The sequence below is a fragment of the Macaca thibetana genome, chromosome 2 (assembly GCF_024542745.1).
Source record: "Macaca thibetana thibetana isolate TM-01 chromosome 2, ASM2454274v1, whole genome shotgun sequence".
In the NCBI taxonomy this organism is placed as follows: domain Eukaryota; kingdom Metazoa; phylum Chordata; class Mammalia; order Primates; family Cercopithecidae; genus Macaca; species Macaca thibetana.
This window is the reverse complement of record NC_065579.1, coordinates 132,352,542-132,373,933: the sequence shown is the minus strand read 5'-3', so window position 1 is coordinate 132,373,933 and position 21,392 is coordinate 132,352,542. Positions and strand designations below refer to the sequence as shown.

The 21,392-nt window shown below is 38.2% G+C and overlaps 1 protein-coding gene and 1 long non-coding RNA gene across 9 annotated transcripts in view; one reads left to right on the top strand and one right to left on the bottom strand.

The window, feature by feature from the left end:
- The window catches only part of LOC126948982 (uncharacterized), a 30,785-nt gene extending 19,662 nt beyond the window's left edge, over positions 1–11,123 (top strand). The window contains exon 3 of the long non-coding RNA XR_007723574.1: positions 10,307–11,123. This is a non-coding gene — a long non-coding RNA (uncharacterized LOC126948982). The remainder of the gene's footprint in view (positions 1–10,306) is intronic.
- The window catches only part of CNTN4 (contactin 4), a 975,811-nt gene that overhangs the window by 232,796 nt on the left and 721,623 nt on the right, over positions 1–21,392 (bottom strand). For all 8 annotated transcript variants that reach the window (XM_050781395.1, XM_050781393.1, XM_050781400.1 and 5 more), the window contains one exon: positions 14,604–14,699. In XM_050781395.1, coding sequence (XP_050637352.1) covers positions 14,604–14,699 — 96 coding nt within the window. The remainder of the gene's footprint in view (positions 1–14,603; positions 14,700–21,392) is intronic.

Here is a 21,392-nt window from a genome sequence, read left to right as displayed (position 1 = left end):
CATGCCTGGCCACAACTTCTTTGATTTTATTGTCTCTAGCAACTTAGATGGTACATATCCCATTTTTATTTATTAGATCTATGTTTTATTTATTTTTAAAACAAATTTTGTGATATGTTTTTAATTATTATTTTGTATTTATCTTTTTTTGAGACGAAGTCTCACTCTGTTGCCCAGGCTGGAGTGCAGTGGCGATCTCAGCTCACAGCAACCTTCGCTTCCCGTGATCAAGTGATTGTCCTGCCTCAGCCTCCCGAATAGCTGGGACTACAGGTGCCCACCACCATGCCCAGCTAATGTTTTGTATTTTTCTTTTTCGTAAGATGGGGTTTCACTGTGTTAGCCAGGATGGTCTCGATTTCCTGACCCCAAGTGATCTGCCCGCCTCAGCCTCCCAAAGTGTTGAGATTATAGGTGTGAGCCACCTTGCCCAGCCCAATTATTTATATTTAGCAAATTTATGTGTCATACATAAATACAAGAGAATATATGGGCTACTACGAGCACAGGTCCTATGCTGAAACCAAGTAAAGTTATGTCATTGGAAACATTTAAAAAAATTTTCCAAATCCTGTGACTATATCTCTGGAACTGTGTATAGCACCATGTATAAAACACCAAGTGTTTTCCTGGCAGCTCCCAGTAAACATCCTTTCTTCTTTAATTTTTAAAATAAAAAATACCATAATATTTTTTACTCCCTCTCAAACATGAGAAAGTACAATATGTTTTTACTAGTAAAAGGATGATGAACTCACATGGAATGGTAAGTATGTGATGATATTAAACAATAAAATAATATGTATACACTGATGATCTATCTTTACCAATTACATTGATTACATATGGATTGGAACTTTACTATCTAATTTTTGTATTTATGAAGCTTTCTGATTATTATACTGATTATTCATTTTATGTTCTTTATAAAAACTTATGTAGTTAGTCATGCTTATCACTAATTCAATTTTCTACAGTGTTCATTTGGCTTTTTACTGAGTCTGCATTGCAGATTTTAATATTGCCATTTCTCATCATTGCCAGTTCCCTTCAAACTTCAATCTGCATTGGCAGCAGCTCTCTTTTAACATTGGCATCTTTGTTTCATAGAATCCATGTTTTCTTGTACTTGACGGAAAGCACAATGGAGATGCATCCATTAATTTTCTTAAGGCATTCCTTCCACACGCATTTTCACTCTGTTTTGTTTTGCTTTGCCTCCCTAGGCAATGTCTGACATTTCCCCTCCTTCCTGATCACTAAATATTTTTTTTTTATCACTAAGTATTTTCTCAAGTCATCATGATAGTGTAGATTTTTTATTTTATTATTTATTTATATAGTGTAGATATTTTATTTTTTATTTAACTCTATGACTCTAACACATTGATTGTAATTCTATCCAAGCCTTGGTTTCACTAGCTAAGAATGGGTGCATCCCTCTATTTCTATAAATTGACTGCATGGGGCTCCCAGAATCTCAATTTTTAAAACTTAAGTTTAAGGCAATTTGATAACCATTTTCTATTTCCAACTTACTGGTGTCTGGCTATCATTGATTTCATAAAATTTTGAGGAACAAAAATGGAGCTTTCTATTGCTTCAGTCACCACTTTCACAGTAAACTACACCACCTTTCCCCATATCCATACCCATGTGCCATGTTGGCTCCTTTTGACAACCTCCCCACTCTAGACTTATATACGGCTGTTCTGTCTATAATACTCCTCCTTTCCTTCTACTCTCTTGTCCTTCAGATCTAAGCCTCAGAACCAGTACTTCAAGGAAGCCTTCTGTGACTCCCCAGTCCACATCATGTCCTTCTATTTTACATGGTCACTGAACCCTGTTTCCCTTTCCCTTACCCCCACCTCACAACCAAAAGCACACATCTCAGTATGATTTCATTACCTTGCTCCTCCCTAGCAGACCTGTAGGCTACATGGCAGGAGAAAACATTTTGTTTTTGCTCACTCCTATATCTTCCCTGTCTATAACAAGGCCTGGTATCTGAAAGGTTCTGCCAAAATCTCATATTTTTACTTTTTAAAAGAAATCTTATTCCTTTAACCTTGAAATCCTAATTTACATAATCCATTAGAACCCAATCATAAATCTCATTCATCACAACTGTGTCCATTGAAGTAAACTGGAGTTTAGAAGGAGTGCTGGCTTGCAGAGACAGTGAACAAATTCCCAAGGTAGCAAGAGAGGAAGGTACATGAATGTCTTTCTTATATTTGGGTACTAATTTTAGAGAGATGTCATAGCTAACTCATTTTGCAGTAAGTGGAAAAGGAAGAAATATAATCCTTAAATCAGCCACCTTTTGTTTTTAAAAGCCCTTTTATCTTTCCAAAAAGCAAACTCTGGTCTGTGTGAAATGATAAGAACTGGGCTTCAAACACTTAAAACTGAAGCATCTTGGCATTTCCCAGGTGTTCCCTAGTATATGTGCTGATTTGAGGGAATGTGAGGAAGTGTACATTCCACACTACTTCACAAAGTAGAGATTCTTTGGATATTTCTGAAATGCTACGTTATCAACTGCAACTGTCATTCCAGCTGTGCCTGCCATATGGATTTATGAAGTCCTGTGGAGTGTTTTTATGACACAACTCCTTTCCAGGGGTTAATTGTGACAGTGAAGATTGTGATAATGTGTTAACCTGCACCAGATGATGGGAGAAAAAGAGGGTGTGTTTCGGCTGGAGATGGGAAGAGCTCTCTTGACTTGGTACAAAGTGGCTGCCCATTGTTTTGTTAGCAGCACCACCTACTTAAGATATCATGAACATTCTCTCAGCCTCTGAATTAAACATTAAACATTTCTTTGAGTTCATAATGCCGGCAGAGTTGGTCTCTCTGTAAAACTATTATGCTTCATTTGGAACTTTGTGTTTATTCTACATATCTGCAAATGTCAAAATCATTAGTGGATATGGAGAACTCCAATCAGCTTGATTGATTTGAAAAGTTTTTTATCCATATTGTTTGTCATTGATTAATATACAGCTACTCCAGTAAATCATTTCCTCTTAAATCAGTATTTTGATATTACATAGAATCAAAAGTTTTAATCCTACCCTCAGACAAAATGCCATGATTTATTCCTTTGTGTGTGAAAGTGAACTTCACTTGCCTAAATGTATAGTTTTCTCTGGTCTTCAATTAGGCTTTTTCCAGTTATTTTGTTCCTAATGTCTGAAAACCAAACTGAGTATGTTAAAACATATATCAGAAAAATTAACAGCTTTTTATTTAAGCCTAAGACTCCTCGGTTCAAAGTTACCAACAGTGGTAAATATTCCATTTCTGAGCCTTCAATTTCTGAGCTCCTAACCAGGGTCTATTTCCAAATTTCCAGGACCCAGTCAGCATTTCCTCATTCTATGTACTGCATCATTATCCTGCTTAATTCAACGTAACATCATGATGCACTGACCTGACAAAATACCTATTCATTGCTAAAAATGTAGCCAAAGAACCACTCCTTCCTTTTTCAGCTGAAAAAATGAGGTTCACAGGGTATATTTCCAGCAGGCATTAAAACAAGAATGGTTCCCGTCTATCCTGCAGTGATTGTCCACTGGATTATTTATGAAACGCTCAGCCAGATTCATGTTGTTGAAAGATCAGTGTTGATCATTTGTTCTCTTCTGGCTAGTACATCCCTGGTAGCACTCTCCTGGACGTGTAATGTGTTTTTCACATCTCCAGACTCTTCATGTCTCAACCTATGTTCTAACACAATGTCGTCCTTCACTGCTTTCTGGGACAGGGCAACTCCAAAAGAAAAAGCTCTGCATGTGGTCCAGCTTTGTCAAATGATCACAGTTTGTAGATCATTTAGCTTTATGGATCCATTATCATTTTCCAAATGTTATTTCCTTTTGGTACTAATGTGTTTGACCCTTACTCTGACATCAACGGGCCTCCAGTTCTAAGGACCAAATCTGGAGATAATCTTTTTTATTTTTTGGATGTTTAAAAAGATAATAGAGATGTACTCAACTTGAATTTAAATCAGTATATCCACAAGTACACAGTGCCTATCATTAAAGTAAGCACAAACTAACTGTCAGGAGAGAAGCTAGATAATTAGGGCCATCATTAAGTCACTGGTTTCTGCCCAATAAAGCACGCACATGGAAACATTTGCACGAAAGCAAATGAGGAAAAAAGGAGATAGAAAAAGAATTTCCTGAAATTCATTTCTGCTATTTTTTAGCCAAATTGTTATTTTTTCTTAACAATAAGATATTTAATTAACTGGTATTTATTAAGTAGCTAAGTCTATTTCTAAGTGCTATGGGCAGGAACTTTCTATAGCTGTAAAAACAGCGTAAGCATCTCTCTTACTAGAACAAAAAAAACAATTAAAGTGGAAGTATATAGCTACTAGTCCTGGGAAACTCTTCTCAAAAAACCAGACCACCAATTCTGTATAAGGTTACTTTAAGAAACTGGAGGCTCAGCTTTATAAAGTCTATAATTTTTCTATGACCAGGAAATGTTTGTTACTTATATAAACTTATTTTTTTCTATTCATAAGTATATAGTTGTTGACATCTAGGCATTCAAAAGTATAGTCATGAAACATTCAAGTTGTTTTAAAAAGAGTTGACAGGAAAATTCAAAGGCAAAAAGTATGTTAGTAGCATCACAGAATATACTTCACCAATTTCAGAGATAACTGACTTCAAAAATATCCACCTCACTTCTTCTTGTCATATCTGATAGGGGAGAAGCAAGTCACTCCTGTAGACATGCCAGGCCCCAATTCCTCCCTTTTGCTTCTTTTGCTGATTCTTTCTTTGAGCTAAATGATCTCATGGATGAGAGAAGTAGAGCCTGCCTTTGGTGTAGTGAGGTCAAGTACTCCCTCCCAGTGCCTATCCTTCTAAACACAAAACACTCCACCCAGGCCATTTGGGTCAGATAGTTTATCACAAATTGTCCCTGATCAATGTGGCTCTCTTTTGCTGCTCAATGGGTGAAAGAGGAGGCTTAATGAATGCAGAAAGTCATCACTTTATAAACTGTTTCACATTATTCTATGCTGATTACATCACTAATGTGCTGTAACCCCCTCTGATTGGCAAAGTGGAAAGAGAAAAAAGGGAGGAACTGGCCGATTATATTTCAGATAAAGGAGTCCAAGTTCATATCTTTCAAAGGAACACAGTAGAGTAAAGAAGCACCAAACAAGATCGACTTAAGAATATTTAATTCCTAGATGGGCACGGTGGCTCATGCCTGTACTCCCAGCACTTTGGGAGGCTGAGGTAGGAAGATCGCTTGGGGCCAGGAGTTTGAAACCAACTTGGGTAACAAAACAAGACCCCATCTCTAACAAAAGATAAAATAATTAGCCTGGTATGGTGGCTCATGCCTGTAGTACTGGCTACTCAAGAGGCTGAGGTGGGAGGATTGCTTGAGCCCAGTTTCAGGCTGTAATGACCCATGATCGCACCATTGCACTCCAGACTAGGTGATAGAGTGAGACCCTGTCACAAGAAAAACAAACAGAAGAACATTTAATTCCTGATTTTTAAAAAAAGATATCTAGTAGTCGATGATGTTGATTAGCCTATCACTAACTAAATGTTAACCTTTCCCCTCTGAATTGAGATAGATGGCTACTAAAGTGAATATATAAAGTTCCTCCGTTAAGAAATGGAAATCACAATGCATGTTTCATAGAAATTATGTTATAAAAGGTGGTTTAAACCAAGTTTGGCTGACCTCAACATTCTTGAAAAATGGCATAGTAGCAGTATTGCAATGCCACTCCCAGCCGACATTTTAAACATCATTTGTAAGTTCCACATTTTGCCTTATTACAAGACCTTTTTTGAATCACTGATCTGATTGTGTTAACCTACTGGACACCTGTGGTTTTTAATTTACTTGCAGGTGATAAGGCATCTCTCAGGGAAGTCACTTCTCAGGTGACATGAAATTGGTATCAAAGAGCAGCTATCTCAGTGGTGGTCAAGAAACAAAGACTCAGGACCCTAAGATCATTAGCTATCATTTGTTATTTGTGTTTTTAAAACTAGGACTATATTTGGGCACTTCTCTCATTACACACACACACACACACACACACACACACACACACACAGAGAGAATGAGATGACTCAAGTGAAATGCTGGGCCTTTCCTTGTTCCCATATGTACCTTCAATCATGTTCCCAATATGACCAGAAAAGGTGATCAACACTTAGAGCAATGTTCTTATAGCTTTTTTACGACAATTAAGTGATTGTTAATTTTGTAACCATTTAAAAATCTCACATTTTGCTTTTTTAAGCTGCCACATAAAAATATGTTTAAGACAACATTCTTTAGTCTATTAAAAATATTCTCAGCATTATTTCAGCAGTATTTTTAAAGTTCTGGATCCTCCTAAGTCTACCTAGTGCCTTGTTTTTTCTAAGGAAATGAAGTCCAGGCATATACTGTACACGCTAAATAGAAAATGCAAATATAAACAATCACACAGGGTTTGGCTTATGAGAAGACGATTGGTAGAGTTTACCTTAACTGTAAAGTCTTTAAGAGCAATTCTCAAATGTTACAAGAATGGGATAAAGCCACAATGCCAGAGCATAACCAATTTATGTTAATAATAGATGTAAATTCCATACAAATCTCTTGGGAGATATATCTGAAAAGTATTTGCCTACATAAAAGTTGTTATATGAATATAAATCAACAATCACATATATCCAAAGATGAGCAGTTCTCTGATTTAACTTTGACTTCAAGCTTAAGCAAATGAAAATAATCAAACCAAACCTAATTAATAAAATCAGGGCTGTCTGGAAGTTTTAACTGTGCAAATTGCTGCCACATTTGTTATGTCTTTTAATCCTCATAACAGATTTGAAAAGTTTACAGGACAAAGATGAATTCCATTTGGTTGGCATTATAGTAGTATGTGAGGATTTAAAAGTGATGCTAGGAACCCAGATATGGGGAAGGAGAGGGAGCCTGAAAAAGGTAATGAGAGAAAGTAGAGGGAGTAAGCGGGAAGTACAGGGACTGCTTCCTGAGGAAAGTGACCAGTCGTCCAAAGCACAGTTGACAAACCTAGGACCCAGCCAGGTGAATGTCAACAGCCAAGGAGGTCTGATATGATGGGTGGGGCCAATAACTAGACTTCCTAGACTTAAGCAATACTTAGAATGCAAAGAATACCATATTATGGTTGGAGATTTGCAGTGGGGTTAAATGGGATTTCATGCACCTTTGGGTAAGAAATGAGGACAATAGTTAAGCTAAATGTCTGGACTAAGAAGGTACCTGAAAATCTAAAATTATATAAAACTGGTAAACCCAGGAGCCAGTTGGGGGAAGAAGATGAGAATAAGGCATTGAATGTGGAGTTAGGCAGAGTTGGCAACTTGACTTGAATGTGGATGTCTTGAAGATTATTCTGGGCATAGAGGATGCTAAATTCTAGCACAGTAAGATTAGTCCTGGCTCAATGACCTGTCAGCATAGTTTGGACTAAGTAAGAAACTGGGTGAGTCTAACTCTGAAGGTGATATCTTGATACCGAAAGCGGAGTAAGTGTGGGAAGACAGAAACAAGTCAAATGAGGAAATAGGGCTCAGAGAAGTTACATAATTGGCCCAAGACCACATAGCAAGTTGATGGGAGAGCTAGGACTAGAACACGGGTGTCCTACTTTCACACTTTTATCTCTGTCCTACAGTAAATACAACATGGTCCAGCTGAAATAACCATGCTGTGGAAAGGCATGCTTGCTTCTTTTAAGGGCTGTGATTATAATCTGTGTGGGTATGTCCATGTAAAATTACATTTATGGAACCTTGGAGAGGTTTGCATATAGAGACGTTTTGCTGGGATAAGTCCTACTTGATTTTGTAATGCAGGGACACAAGTTTTCCACCCTGGCTGCATATTAAAATTACCTGGATGATGCCAGAGGATCCCCTGCCATCAAGAAACTCAGATTTAATTGACCTGGTGTGTGGGCCAAAGAACTAGTCACATAGAAAGTACAGTGCGTGTTTCCACTCTTTTCTGCTATGTATAAATAAAAGGGCACATTCTAGGCAACAATAACTTGTTCCTGCCAGTGATTAGAGTGTGCTCTCACATAATCTCTTTGTTTCTATTTCCTTATCTATGAAACACATGTCCTTACTTCTTATGGGATTATCGTGAGGATTCAGCGATAATATAATGTAAATTAAAGCATTATAAACACCATAAAGGACTCTACAGATGTTCTGTTCTAAGGTCCCTGGGTCTGATGCCCTGTGGATAGGATCCAACTGTAGGGGGGATGTGTTCTGCGTAAAAGCAATCTAAAGATGAAAATTCTAGCTAGTTTCTCCAAAACCCATAACAATGACAATAATCTTAGAATCAGAGTCAGGTGGTTTTCTTTTTCAAATATACTCTGGGAAGCCATACATTCACCGATAATAATGTAGGAAAGTTGGATGAATAGAAAATGCTACTTCTGGGTTTTGTCTGCTTGTTTGCTTTTAAGACAGGATCTCATTCTGTTGCCCAGTCTGGAGAGCAGTGGTGTGATCATAGCTCACTGCAGACTTGAACTCCTAGGCTCAAGGAATCCTCCCACCTCATCCTCTCAAATAGCTAGGACTAGAAGTACACACCACCTCACCTGGCTAAGTTTTAAAATTATTTTTTTAGGCTGGGTGCGATGGCTCACACCTGTAATCCCAGCATTTTGGGAGGCTGAAGCGGGTGGATCCTGAGGTCAGGAGTTTGAGACCAGCCTGGGCAACGTGGCAAAACCCTGTCTCTACTAAAAATACAAAAATTAGCTGGGCATGGTGGCATGTGCCTGTAGTCCCAGCTACTCGGTAGGCTGAGGTGGGAGAATGTTTGAACTGGGAGGCAGAGGTTGCAGTGAGCTGAGATCATGCCACTGCACTCTAGACTGGGTGGCAGAGCGAGACTCTGTCCCAAATAAAATAAAATAAATTATTTCTTAGAGACAGTCGTGTTGCCAGGTTGATCTCCAACTCTTGGGCTCAAGTGATCCTCCTACCTTGGCCTCACAAAATGCTAGAATTACAGGCAGGAGGCACTGCACCTGACCAGAATGCTACTTCTGAGTATGAGTATCTAGGAAAAGTCAGCCTTTTCTTAGTTTTTCATTTCCTTTATGAACAAAAACATATAAAGTCAAAGATAAAGCCTAAGGTAACTATATTTTATTTTGAATTATTTTAAATTGGCCGGTGCAGTGGCTCACACCCGTAATCCCAGCACTTTGGGAGGCCGAGATCACTTGAAGTCAGGAGTTTGAGATCAGCCTGGCTAACATGGTGAAATCTCATCTCTACTAAAAATACAAAAATTAGCCAGGTGTGGTGGTGCACTCCTGTAATCCCAGCTACTCGGGAGGCTGAGGTGGGAGAATCAGCTTGAACCCAGGAGGTAGAGGTTGCAGTGAGCCGCGATTGTGCCACTGCACTCCAGCCTTGTATGAGACTCTGTTTCAAAAAATAAATAAATAAATGAATTATTTTAAATAAAAATTTCACATAAGGAATGCTCAGCCCTTCCGCTTGAGTGATATGGAAATCAAAGCACTCCATCTCAGCAGGGCTGGACCTGGGCTAGTTTTGTAGATGATCCAAGTGAATGGACCTTAAATCTGGTGCTGCCTCAGAGTGAGCAAGTCAGCTAGAGCTTTTTTTTTTGAGCTAGAGTCTCACTCTGTTGCCCAGGCTGGAGTGCAGTGGTGCGATCTTGGCTCACTGCAACCTCCACCTCCTGGGTTCAAGCAATTCTCCTGTCTCAGCCTCCCAAGTTGCTGGGATTACAAGCGCGCACCAGCAGACTAATTTTTATATTTTTAGCAGAGACAGGGTTTCTCCATGTTGGCCAGGCTGATCTCTAACTCCTGGTCTCAAGTGATCCGCCTGCCTCGGCCCCCCAAAGTGCTGGGATTACAGGTGTGAGTCACCGTGCCTGGCCTGTTTTTTTTTTTGTTGTTGTTTGTTTTTTAACAGCCTTGACGACCCTACCCCAGATTTATGGAATCAGAATATCCTTGTGAACAGGTTGGATACCTATGGTTTTAACAATTTGCCCTCCAGATTCTCAAGCTGTTAACCCTCACTGGCCAGAGGTGGGGTGTGTGTGGGAACCACAGCTATGACTGACTCAAGGCATCTCAAACTTGAATGTGCATATGATCACTTGGAGATCTTATTAAAATGTAAGTTCCAATTCAGTAGGCTGTAGTGGGATCTTAGATTTTACCTTTTTATCAAATTTCCAGGTGAGGCCAATGCTGCTGGTACATGGACCACCCTTTGAGTAGCAAGCATCTTGGTGACATAAAAGGAAGGCATGAACAAAAACCTCTTTTGATGAACAGTTCGTGAGGATTTTATTGATGAATAAACTAGAAATTTTCATACATCGGAAGGAAGAATCTCAAAGTTCCTCTGTTCTATTCCTATTTAATGAGAGCTTGGTTAAAGGTCATGAATTCCTGGTGCCCAGTGACCCTGAAGTTGGCAGAAAGCAAAGTAGACATTCTGGACCTCAATAATCTCTGTTTCTAATAGAAAGGAGCACCAAGGATAGCCAGAGTCCATCAAAGTGATTTCTATTTTTTGGTGTTTTCTTATATTTAATGGTAAAAATCTATGCAAAACCATCACATCTGAATTCATACATATAAACCAAGAGATGACAAAGAGACCACACATAGTGATTGGTAGAGTGCTGGAAATACCTGCTGACTGAAATGCTTTTCAAAACAGATTAATTGCTGCTCATTTCTCTGCTACCCTAAGAAGGTCTGACACCGCACACCTTTCGAAATAGGACATGCAACGTCCCTTACAATGGATTTCATGCCATTACTCAGTACCCCACTGATATAATAAAAGGCTGACTCATTTCCTTTCCTCTGCATGATCTGTTACAATGGAAACCAGGAGACCATATGCTGGGTCTAAAATGCTCAGTATGTCCAGTGGCTCACACTGAATGTTCCAGCTTTAGGGTGACACACAGCCCAGAAAAGCAGTGAGAGAATCACTGCCGTACAGTTGCGTTGGAGGCTTTTGAGAAATTGGAAGGATTTCATCAGATAATCATTGTCTCCCTTGTCCAAAACTGATGGATGTCTGAGATGCTCTCTTATAACCTTGAATATCTTCTTTGTTCTTTTCTCAAAAACGTCTTAGCCGTGCCTGCTTTGCCCACAGCGTTACTGTGTGCACCGTTTCTAATAGAGCTCATAATAAGAATATTTATTTCCTTGTCTTTCACCATCAAGATTGTCAGGAATGTCAGCACAGCTCAAGAAACTGGATTTCAGAGCTGCTGACTGCTGCCAGCAGAGACAAGTGCATTTCAGTAGATGTCTACGGAAATTTTTAATATACTTCTCTGTGGGAAAGGGAAAGTAGTCAGGTACTTCATTGTGCAGCAGCACAGCATCACTTCATGTGTTTTGCCTTTCCTAAAGAGATCATTATATCAGACATTAGTGGTATTTTTTCTTAATATATCTACAAGATTAATTTTTAGGGTTGGTGCCATGTGATGAAAACTTAATGCAGTGAAGGTAGCATGCAGAAGAAATTAGTAAAATCTTCCATTTTTATTTTGATCAGATTTCATATTAAAAAGAGAAGTGTTAGTCTGAGTGAACTTCACCTGAATCTAAATATATGTCCACAGTGAAGTGGTTTTCTCATATAAAGGACAGGCCTTCAATAATGCAAATACACTTGATAAACAAGATGTTTAGCCCTTATTGAGTTATAATTATGTATTGATAGAATCAATAGGGATTTGAGAGACTTCTTTTAATCTCTTCATTTTATAGATAGGCAGAGTGAGGCATAAATAATTTGAAGATATTTTCCCAGTATCAAATAATGATTTGAAACAGAACAAGGATCAAAACTCACATCCCAGACTCCAAATTTAGTGCTTCTGATACTAACTTGAAAGGAAAATGAAATCCTGAAGAACAATCCCATTTTCCAAACACAAACCTCTGAAATCAAACCTAGATTTTCTGTTAGTCTTCAAAAGCCAGCAATCCTAACAATTCAATGTCCCTGATCCAGACATAGAGGGGAACCTGCCTCTCCCACCTTTCCTTCGTATGCAGGATGTGTGAAGTACACGCCTCTTAGCTCCTTTACTAATTGTTATTTTCTGCTGGAAATGTTAGCTCAGAATTAGATGAGAAAGGAAACATTACAACTTTTGAACAGAGGACAAAAATAAAATAGTGTTTTCAAATTCCAAATCTAAAAAGTTTGTTCTTTTAATCATATGGAAAGCCGAACTAAAAATTAAGACAATAACAAGAATAGCAGATATTTAACTAAACTTCAGCCTGGATTTCCAAGAGTAGAGTTTATCAATCTTGTCATTACAGACGTTAGTGGAATCCTAATAAATATTACTATTTGTTAAACCTCCGCACTACTGAATCCCTTATATGCAGTTATATTTGCCTTTTAGTATTCGTAGTTCCTTTTAGCCGATGCTGCAAATTGCCTACACATCTCTCCATATTCTCCCTTATTAGTAAAATTATGATATTTTCCAGAGCATAATATATCTGCATAAAATACTTGATATTTTAGTCTCCTTTGCCACTGGGGTGATCAATAAAATGGAGGCAAAGTCCTCAGGCAAAGAAAACTTCCGATAAAAAAAGGTAAATTGAAATGACAAAAACAAGCAAAAACAAACTACTGCCTTTTGTCTTTGCTTCTTCCCATTTGATCTGGTTTGGAATGCAGACTTCATGCCTCATCCATACCACATGCTAAGCACTTCAGAGAAGAATCAGAGAAGGGCATGAGTCCTGGAAGACATCCTCAAAAAGCTGTGCTAGCTTTAGATTGTATACCTTTGAAAATCTTGCATGCCAGCCAGGTGCAGTGGCTCATGCCTGTAATCCCAGCACTTTGGGAGGCCAAGGCTGGTGGATCACTTGAGGTCAGGAGTTTGAGACCAGCCTGGTCAACATGGTGAAATCCTATTTCTACTAAAAATATAAAAATTAGCCAGGCATGGTGGTGGACGCCTGTAATCCCAGCTACTCGGAAGGCTGAGGCATGAGAATCATTTGAACCTGGGAGGCAGAGGTTACAGTGAGCTGAGATTACACCACCACACTCCAGACCGGGTGACAAAGTGAGACTCTGTCTCAAAAAAAAGAAAGAGAAAATGTTGCATGTGAAAAAAAGAACATTATGAGCTGGGTTTTCAGTTATTTGCAGCCCAGCGCATTCCTAACTGATCTAGTTGTTATGAGTCTCCACAAAGTGATCTAGATTCTATGGTCAAGGAACTTCTGTTCTTGGTCTGATCCTGTGACACTGCAATTAATAAGAAATATATATATTTGGTCTGCGTCCCAAAACACTTGTAATTTCCTGAGTGATGTTGGTGAGAAGAGTGTCTTTTGTTATTCATAAATAGGCCCTTTTCAGCAATACTTTGAGTTTATTCTAACTAAGTGACTGTTGGTGAGGCCCATTGATTGGTTGTCAGAGGAACCAACCAAATAATTAAAGGGTTAGAACTTTCAGCCTCCCCATTCCCCACTCCTGGGGATGGGAGAAGGGCTGGAAATTGAGTTCAATTACCAATGGCCATAGATTCAATCAATCATGCCTACATAACAAAACCTGCATAAAAACTCTAAATGACAGAGTTTGGAGAGCTTCAGAGTTAATGAATGCATCCACATGTGGGGAGGATCCACAAAGATAGAAACTCTTGCATTCAGAACCCTTCAGACCTCACTCTCTCTATATGTTTACCTGGCTGTTCATATGTAACCTTTATATATCTTTTATAAGAAGCTGGTATGGTAAGTAAACTGTTTTCCCTGAGTTCTGGGAGCCATTCTAGCAAATATGGAGGCCAAGGAGGGAGTTTTGGGAGTCCCACTTTACAGCCAGTTACTCAGAAGTATGGGAGGTCAAGCACTTGAAAGTGCCATTTGAAGTGGGGGCAGCCTTGTGGGACTGAGCCTTTCTCCTATGAGTTCTGACACTAACCATCCCAGAGTAGTTAGTGGGGTAGTTACTGTCAAAAATGGAACTGTCCACCTGTCGTTGGACAGCCAGGTGGTGTCCAGAAGATTGGAGACTTGGTTGTTAGTGTGGAAAAAACCTATACATTTGGTGTCAGAAGTATTGCGAGTAGAAATAGTTCACAGACAGTTCCCAGACCAACCAGGAGATAGAATAAATCAGGGCCATCTTCTTTAACCCAATCAAGTTGTAAGAAGAATGAGTAGTTTTAATGACACTGCTTTACCAAGCAACAGCATTCTGATTTTGATTGACTCAGGTGTCTTTCTATTTGTGCCAGGTAGACTGCAGTGGGGTGGAAAATTTGCACAATCTGATATTTTCCTATCCTAATGATGGGAGGCATTCACAATAGTTTTTTCCTCTACATGAAGGGGCTTTGGGAATCTCTATAAATGACACTGTGCACTCAGCTGGTGTCAGGAGGGAGAACATTGAGCAAGAAAAATAACAGGGAGTGAAGCGTGCACATGTCAGTGCATTTATATGTACCTCCAGAATGGGGTGGCGGGCCACACAGTAGCACCATTCCTTGACCTCGACGGACAGACACAGTGCTTCTTGTTCTTGTTTTAAAGTTGTCAAGATCTGTTGAAAGAAATAAGGGAAAAAGCATTTACACTTTAAAGTCCTAAGATATCATGGGAGAGTGCCACTATTTCAAAAGAGAACCATTCTGCTCAAAACTGTGTTGGTAGCACCCATACCTGGGGAATTCAGGAGAGCTTCTTTTCATATGATATTGTCCCATCCTCTTTGATGTTATGGTTATACTGCCCACTAAAATATCTACTTACCACATGTGCCTATTTAGATTTAAAATAATTAAAATTAAATACAATTTATAATTGAGTTCCTCAGACACTAGTCACATTTCAAGTGCTCAATAGCCACATGCACTTAGTGATTATCACACTGGCCAGCACAGACATAGAAGACTTCCATCATGCCAGGACATTATATTCGACAGTGCAGGTCTAGGTGAAGAAACAGGTTTAAAGATGTTAAGTAACCTGCCCAAGACCTCTCTGTATTTAAATATCATTATCAGGATGCAAAATCGGGTTTTCTGATACAATTCTGTTCACTTCACAAACCATTCTATTATATATAATTATACTTGTCTCTCCATATATACCCAGAGAGTGACTCTCCCTCTTTATACACAAACACAACTCTGTATAAAATGTATAAATAGACATAAATACAGACACACAATTGTTTTAAAGTTTTGCGGTGTACTTTAAAATATTTAGAAGGTACCGTTCATGGTTCTTTTTAGAAGAATGTTTTATTAACTCAAAAAGGTCAAGTCTGGTTAGAGAGATAAGACATTTATAAACTCAAAGATCACAGTATAGGTAAATAAGCCGTTACAAATACAAATGAGTTAATATAAGAAATATGTCTAATAAAGTGAGATATATTATTGTTTAAGAAACATTTTTTTCACCCTTCCAAATGTAAATCCTCTCAATAAGGAGTGTGTTAAGTGCCATTTCATTTTTTGTTGTCTATTACATTTGATTTAATAACCTTTTATGGGATTTAAGGCTTCTAATTCAAGTATGTTGTGCAGGGTTGCATACCATCTAGCTGTGCACATTAGAGCAGAGTAACATTTGCTGATGATTTTCTCCATGCTGGCCATTTTGGTAAGTATTTTATGATGATTATCTCATGTACTCCTAACAACAATCAGGAAGGCTGCAGTTACAAATTGGAATGTTTCCACACTCAGGCTTAGTTTCAAGGAGTGCTAAGGATATTTTAAAAATTACACATATACATGTCTTAATTACCATATTCTTCTGGAATTAGGGACATTTTAAGTTTGTACATTATTGTCTTCATCACTTATGTATTCATAAAAATTCCATTAAGTACCATCTGACTGCCAACTCAGAAGGCAAGCATTGTGAGAACACAGCTTCTGTCCTGTTGGGGCTCAAGCAGGCAGGTCTGACACATAACACCTAATCATACCAACCCAAAGACTGCCAGGTTTGGGCTGTGAAAAGTGCACATGAAGGACACACACATACTCAGCACAAAACAAATCAAAGCTATGATTTGAAAAACATTGCTGATGTAATAGACTTCTTTTTATTCAATGGACACCAGGTGAGGGTAGAACATGGTATTTTTCTTATCTTTATGGACATGGTCTGAGATTTCTTCAAAAGGAACTAAACCAGGATTTTAAAAAGTATGTTATGGAATTAATATTTTAAACCATTATCCCTAAAAGTAACACTGAATCAGTCTGAATTGTCACTTCTGCATATAGGTTCTTGAGTAAGTCATCTACATTTTTGCACATATATCCCATTCAGTTTCCAGAATTACATGAAAAATTAAGAGCTGATAGATAGTAGAGATCAGGTATCATCTAGGCAAAACCAATCATGGTTTCTGACTAGAGAAACAGTATTAAGAAATGAGAAAGAAAATGAGAAACAGGGGCAATGATTTTTAACTATAAAAACTGTATTCATGTTTTTCCTTCTTAGTTTATGAATTCATTCACGTATACAGGTTTTAGGCATTTGAAGTGTATCTCATTAATCTGGTATTTGAGAAAATAATCAGAAACATTTATTAGTCATTAATTGAAATAGATTCCAGATGATGAACCCTACCTATACAGCAAATGGAAAGACTGTATTCGGGCAGATCTGAGTTTGAAAACCATCTCTGCCACCTATTAGCTGTGTTGACTATGGGCAGGTCTTAATTTTCTCACAAATATAATGACAATGAATGTTTCTTTGTTTCAACATGAGAATCATGTGAAAAGATTTAATGAGATAATCTTTGAAAAGGCATGAAGGCAAGCACAAGACCTTTCATGCTACAAGGCTGGTAGTCAGTATGTTTCTTCTGTTCATTGTGGAATGCTGTGATTCAGTGCCAAAGCATATCCCAAACATTCCAACTAAGGAAAGGTTTCAAATAGCAAATGCACACTAGAGTGAGCTGTAGATGTGAATCAAAGGACGTGATATTTATGCACATGTTTAGGGAAAGATTACATGCCTCAAATTGTTCTTTTCAGGTATGAATACCCAGATCCTAATAGTTAACAACATGATACTTTTTCTAAGTCAAAGAGCTATGTGTGTAAATGGGTATTATGTTAAAGTTTGTACACTCATGATTAAGCCTTTACCAGTAATATTTCCACATATATTTTTATTTATTTATTTATTTATTAAAAATTTTTCCATCAGTTATTGGGATACAGGTGGCATTTGGTTACATGAGTAAGTTCTTTTTTTTTTTTTTGGAGATGGAGCCTCACTCTGTTGCCAGGCTGGAGTGCAGTGGCATGATCACGGCTTACTGCAACCTCCACCCCCCAGGTTCAAGTGATTCTCCTGCCTCAGCCTCCTGAGTAGCTGGGACTATAGGAGTGCATCACCACACCCAGCTAATTTTTGTATTTTTAGTAGAGACAGAGTTTCACCACGTTGGCCAGGATGGTCTCAATCTCTTGACCTTGTGATCCACCCAGTCTCCCAAAGTGCTGGGATTACAGGCATGAGCCACCATGCCCAGCCATGAGTAACTTCTTTAGTGGTGATTTGTGAGCTTTTGGTGCACCCATCACCCAAGCAGTATACACTGCACTATATTTGTAGTCTTTTATTCCTTGCCCACCCTCCCACTCTTCCCCCCAAGTCCCCAAAGTCCATCGTATCGTTCCTTTAATTTTATCTTATCTACTTATTTATTTTAGATGGACTCTCGCTCTGTTGCCCAGGCTGGAGTGCAGTGACGCGATCTCAACTCACTGCAAGCTTTGCCTCCTGGGTTCATGCCATTCTCCTGCCTCAGCCTCCCAAGTAGCTGGGACTACAGGTGCCCGCCACCACGCCTGCCTAATTTTTTGTATTTTTAGTAGAGACAGGGTTTCACTGTGTTAGCCAGGATGGTCTTGATCTCCTGACCTTGTGATCCGCCCGCCTCAGCCTCCCAAAATGCTGGGATTGCAGGAGTGAGCCACCATGCCTGGCCTCATCATATCATTTTTATGCCTTGCGTCCTCATAGCTTAGCTCCCACATATCAGTGAGAACATACAATGTTTGGTTTTCCATTCCTGAGTTACTTCACTTAGAATAATAGTCTCCAGTCTCATCCAGGTCACTGCAAATGCTGTTTATCTATCCTTTTTATGGCTGTATAGTATTCCATCATAGTTTCTTTAGCCACTCGTTGATTGATGGGCATTTGGGTTGGTTCTACGATTTTGCTATTGTGAATTGTGCCACTATAAACATGCACGTTCAAGTATCTTTTTTGAGTAATGACTTCTTTTCCTCTGGGTAGACACCCAGTAGTGGGATTGCTGGATCAAATGGTAGTTCTACTTTTAGTTCTTTAAGGAATCTCCACACTGTTTTCCATAATGACTGCACTAGTTTGCATTCCCACCAGGAGTGTAGAAGTGTTCACTGTTAACTGCATCTACACTAACATCTACTGTTTTTTGATTATGGCCATTCTTGCAGGAGTAAGGTGGTATCACATTGTGGTTTTGATTTGCATTTCCCTGATCGTTAGTGATGTTGAGCATTTTTCATATGTTTTTTGGCTATTTGAATATCCTCTTTTGAGAATTGTCTATTCATGTCCTTAGTCCGCTTTTTGATGGGATTGTTTGATTTTTTTTCTTATTGATTTGTTTGAGTTTGTTGTAGAGTCTGGATATTAGTCCTTTGTCAGATGTATACATTGTGAAGATTACTTCCACTCTGTGGGTTGTCTGTTTACTCTGCTGACTGTTCCTTTTGCTGTGCAAAAGCTCTTTAGTTAGGTCCCAGCTATTTATCTTTGTTTTTATGGCATTTGCTTTTGGGTTCTCTTGGTCATGAAATCCTTGCCTAAGCCAATGTCTAGAAGGTTTTTCCAATGTCATCTACTAGAATTTTTATAGTTTCAGGTCTTAGGTTTAATTCCTTAATCCATTTTCAGTTGCTTTTTGTATAAGGTGAGAAATGAGGATCCAGAGTCATTTTATCTCCAAAGCCTTGGTACTTGGGTAATGATCAGTAGCAGCAGGCATTATGGGACAGAATATGGATAATGCTCTATCACTGTGACCTTCACACTAATAGCAACAATAGAATTGACTTGCAGACTATATTGTAGTCATACCATGTGGCCAAGTACTTTTCTTATTTTTTCTCATTTAATTCCATTATACTTTAAACTCCCAATTTATAGGTGACACAGCTGAAACTCAGGGAGGTGCAGCACCTTCTTCACACACCTGGGAAGTGGCCAGAAGATGCAAACTCATGTGTTGTCTCTTTCCAGAGTTACTGCTCTGAAGCACCATAATCTATGGCATCTTCAATGATGTCATAAAGTCAGTGAAAAAGAGCTTTTGAATCAGTTACTTGACATGCCAGAGACACAAAAAAAGTTCATTTAAATAAAATTTACACTCAGTGAACATGGAAAGAAATCCACATTTCAACACATAGTGTGATGGGTTGGTATAAGTACTTTGATTTCAAATCTTCTATTCCTCTGTTTTTCTTTGTGAATGGGCATTCAACATGGAGATTTTAAATGTTAGGTGCAAAGTGTGAAGTTGAACAAGGAGAAAACAAACAGAAACAACTCTATTAAGAAGCAGGATTGTTGCCTTGTTAGGAAGGTAGCTAAACAATTACACTTGGGTTGTATATCCTTTAGCAATTGGTCACTAAAGATATGACTGAATAAATAATGTATGTGTAAAACAAGGAATTAATATCCATGCACCATTGTTTCTCAAAATAGCCTGTCTTTCAAGCTTTATATGCGGTTCATTGACATGTGATGTGTAGAATTTTAAAAAATAAATACCTCTACTTTTTGGTGATTTCATTTGTCAGCATTTTATATAACTTTTCCCAACAGCCATGTGCTAAGGATTGTACAATTGTGTGGCAGATGTGTTTTCATATCATATTTGTGAAGACAGCTGTCCTTTATTCTCGAATGGAATGTAATATCTGAATTTCATTTTTAAATGAGATTAGAAAATATGCTATAGTATTTGGAATGTGTTATCTCATTGAGACTAGAGAGGAAGTGATTTAGCAGTTACGTTCCTGGAGGAGTGGATATGTACAAAGGCCTTAAAGCTGCAATATGCTATCAATAATAAAAAGTCTTAATATAGGAAAACATTTGGAATTCAGGTCATGGAGTAAATCAGAGAGTAAGGGGAAAATGTCCACATATTTCTTGTCTGGGAAATTTTTAAATATTTAGAGCTGGGGAAGAAGTATCTTACCATAAATACCTGAATATAGTCTAGAGGAAATAAAATCAAGAGGGTCCAAGACCTTTTTTGAGAAGTAATTAACAGTAAATAAGAAAGAGTAATTTATTTAGGTCATAATTAATGGACTAGCCATTACACATATGGACAGGAAGAACTGAAGCTATTCACAGAGTGGGATGACTCAGAGGAAGGTATAAAAAGTTAAGTTTTAAAATGGCCAGGAAAGGTTAATGAGATAATATCACACATCATAGCTTGTTAAGAATCCACAGAGAGAAGAGAGAAAAGAAAAAAGGAAAAATGATACAGTAACCATGCATGTAATACATGTATTATTTAATGCAAGTCAAAAAATACCAATTCACTTTTTTCCTGACTTGGGTAGACCTGGATTCTATTAATTCTCCCAGGGTGGCCTTGGAACAAGAAATTGTCAGCACTAGTTCCCTTTGTTATTGCTTCCTTTTGAAAGAAGCAATCAGTAAGGAGATCAATATCAACTTGGAAAAATGGTCAAGTGATATATCTGTTATGAATATGATCTCCATAATGATGATTGCACCATTTATAAAAAGAAAAGAGGTATTTTTGGAGAGTAACTTTAAAAACCCACTATCATGCAGCAAATTTAAAGTTATCTCTTGACTCTCTGCCATTTGCTCCCTGTGTGTGTGTGTGTGTGGATGCACACTTTATGGCTTCCTGGATTGAAGAGACTTGTAGTGAAAATAAATCTAAATTTACAAAACCTGAGTTTCTTTTTTTTTTCCCTGTGAAAATAAATTTATTTTTATTTTTTAAATTAATTTATTATTATTATTATTATACTTTAAGTTCTAGGGTACATGTGCATAACGTGCAGGTTTGTTACATGTGTATACTTGTGCCATGTTGGTGTGCTGCACCCATCAACTCGTCACCACCCATCAACTCATCATTTACATCAGGTATAACTCCCAATGCAATCCCTCCCCCCTCCCCCCTCCCCATGATAGG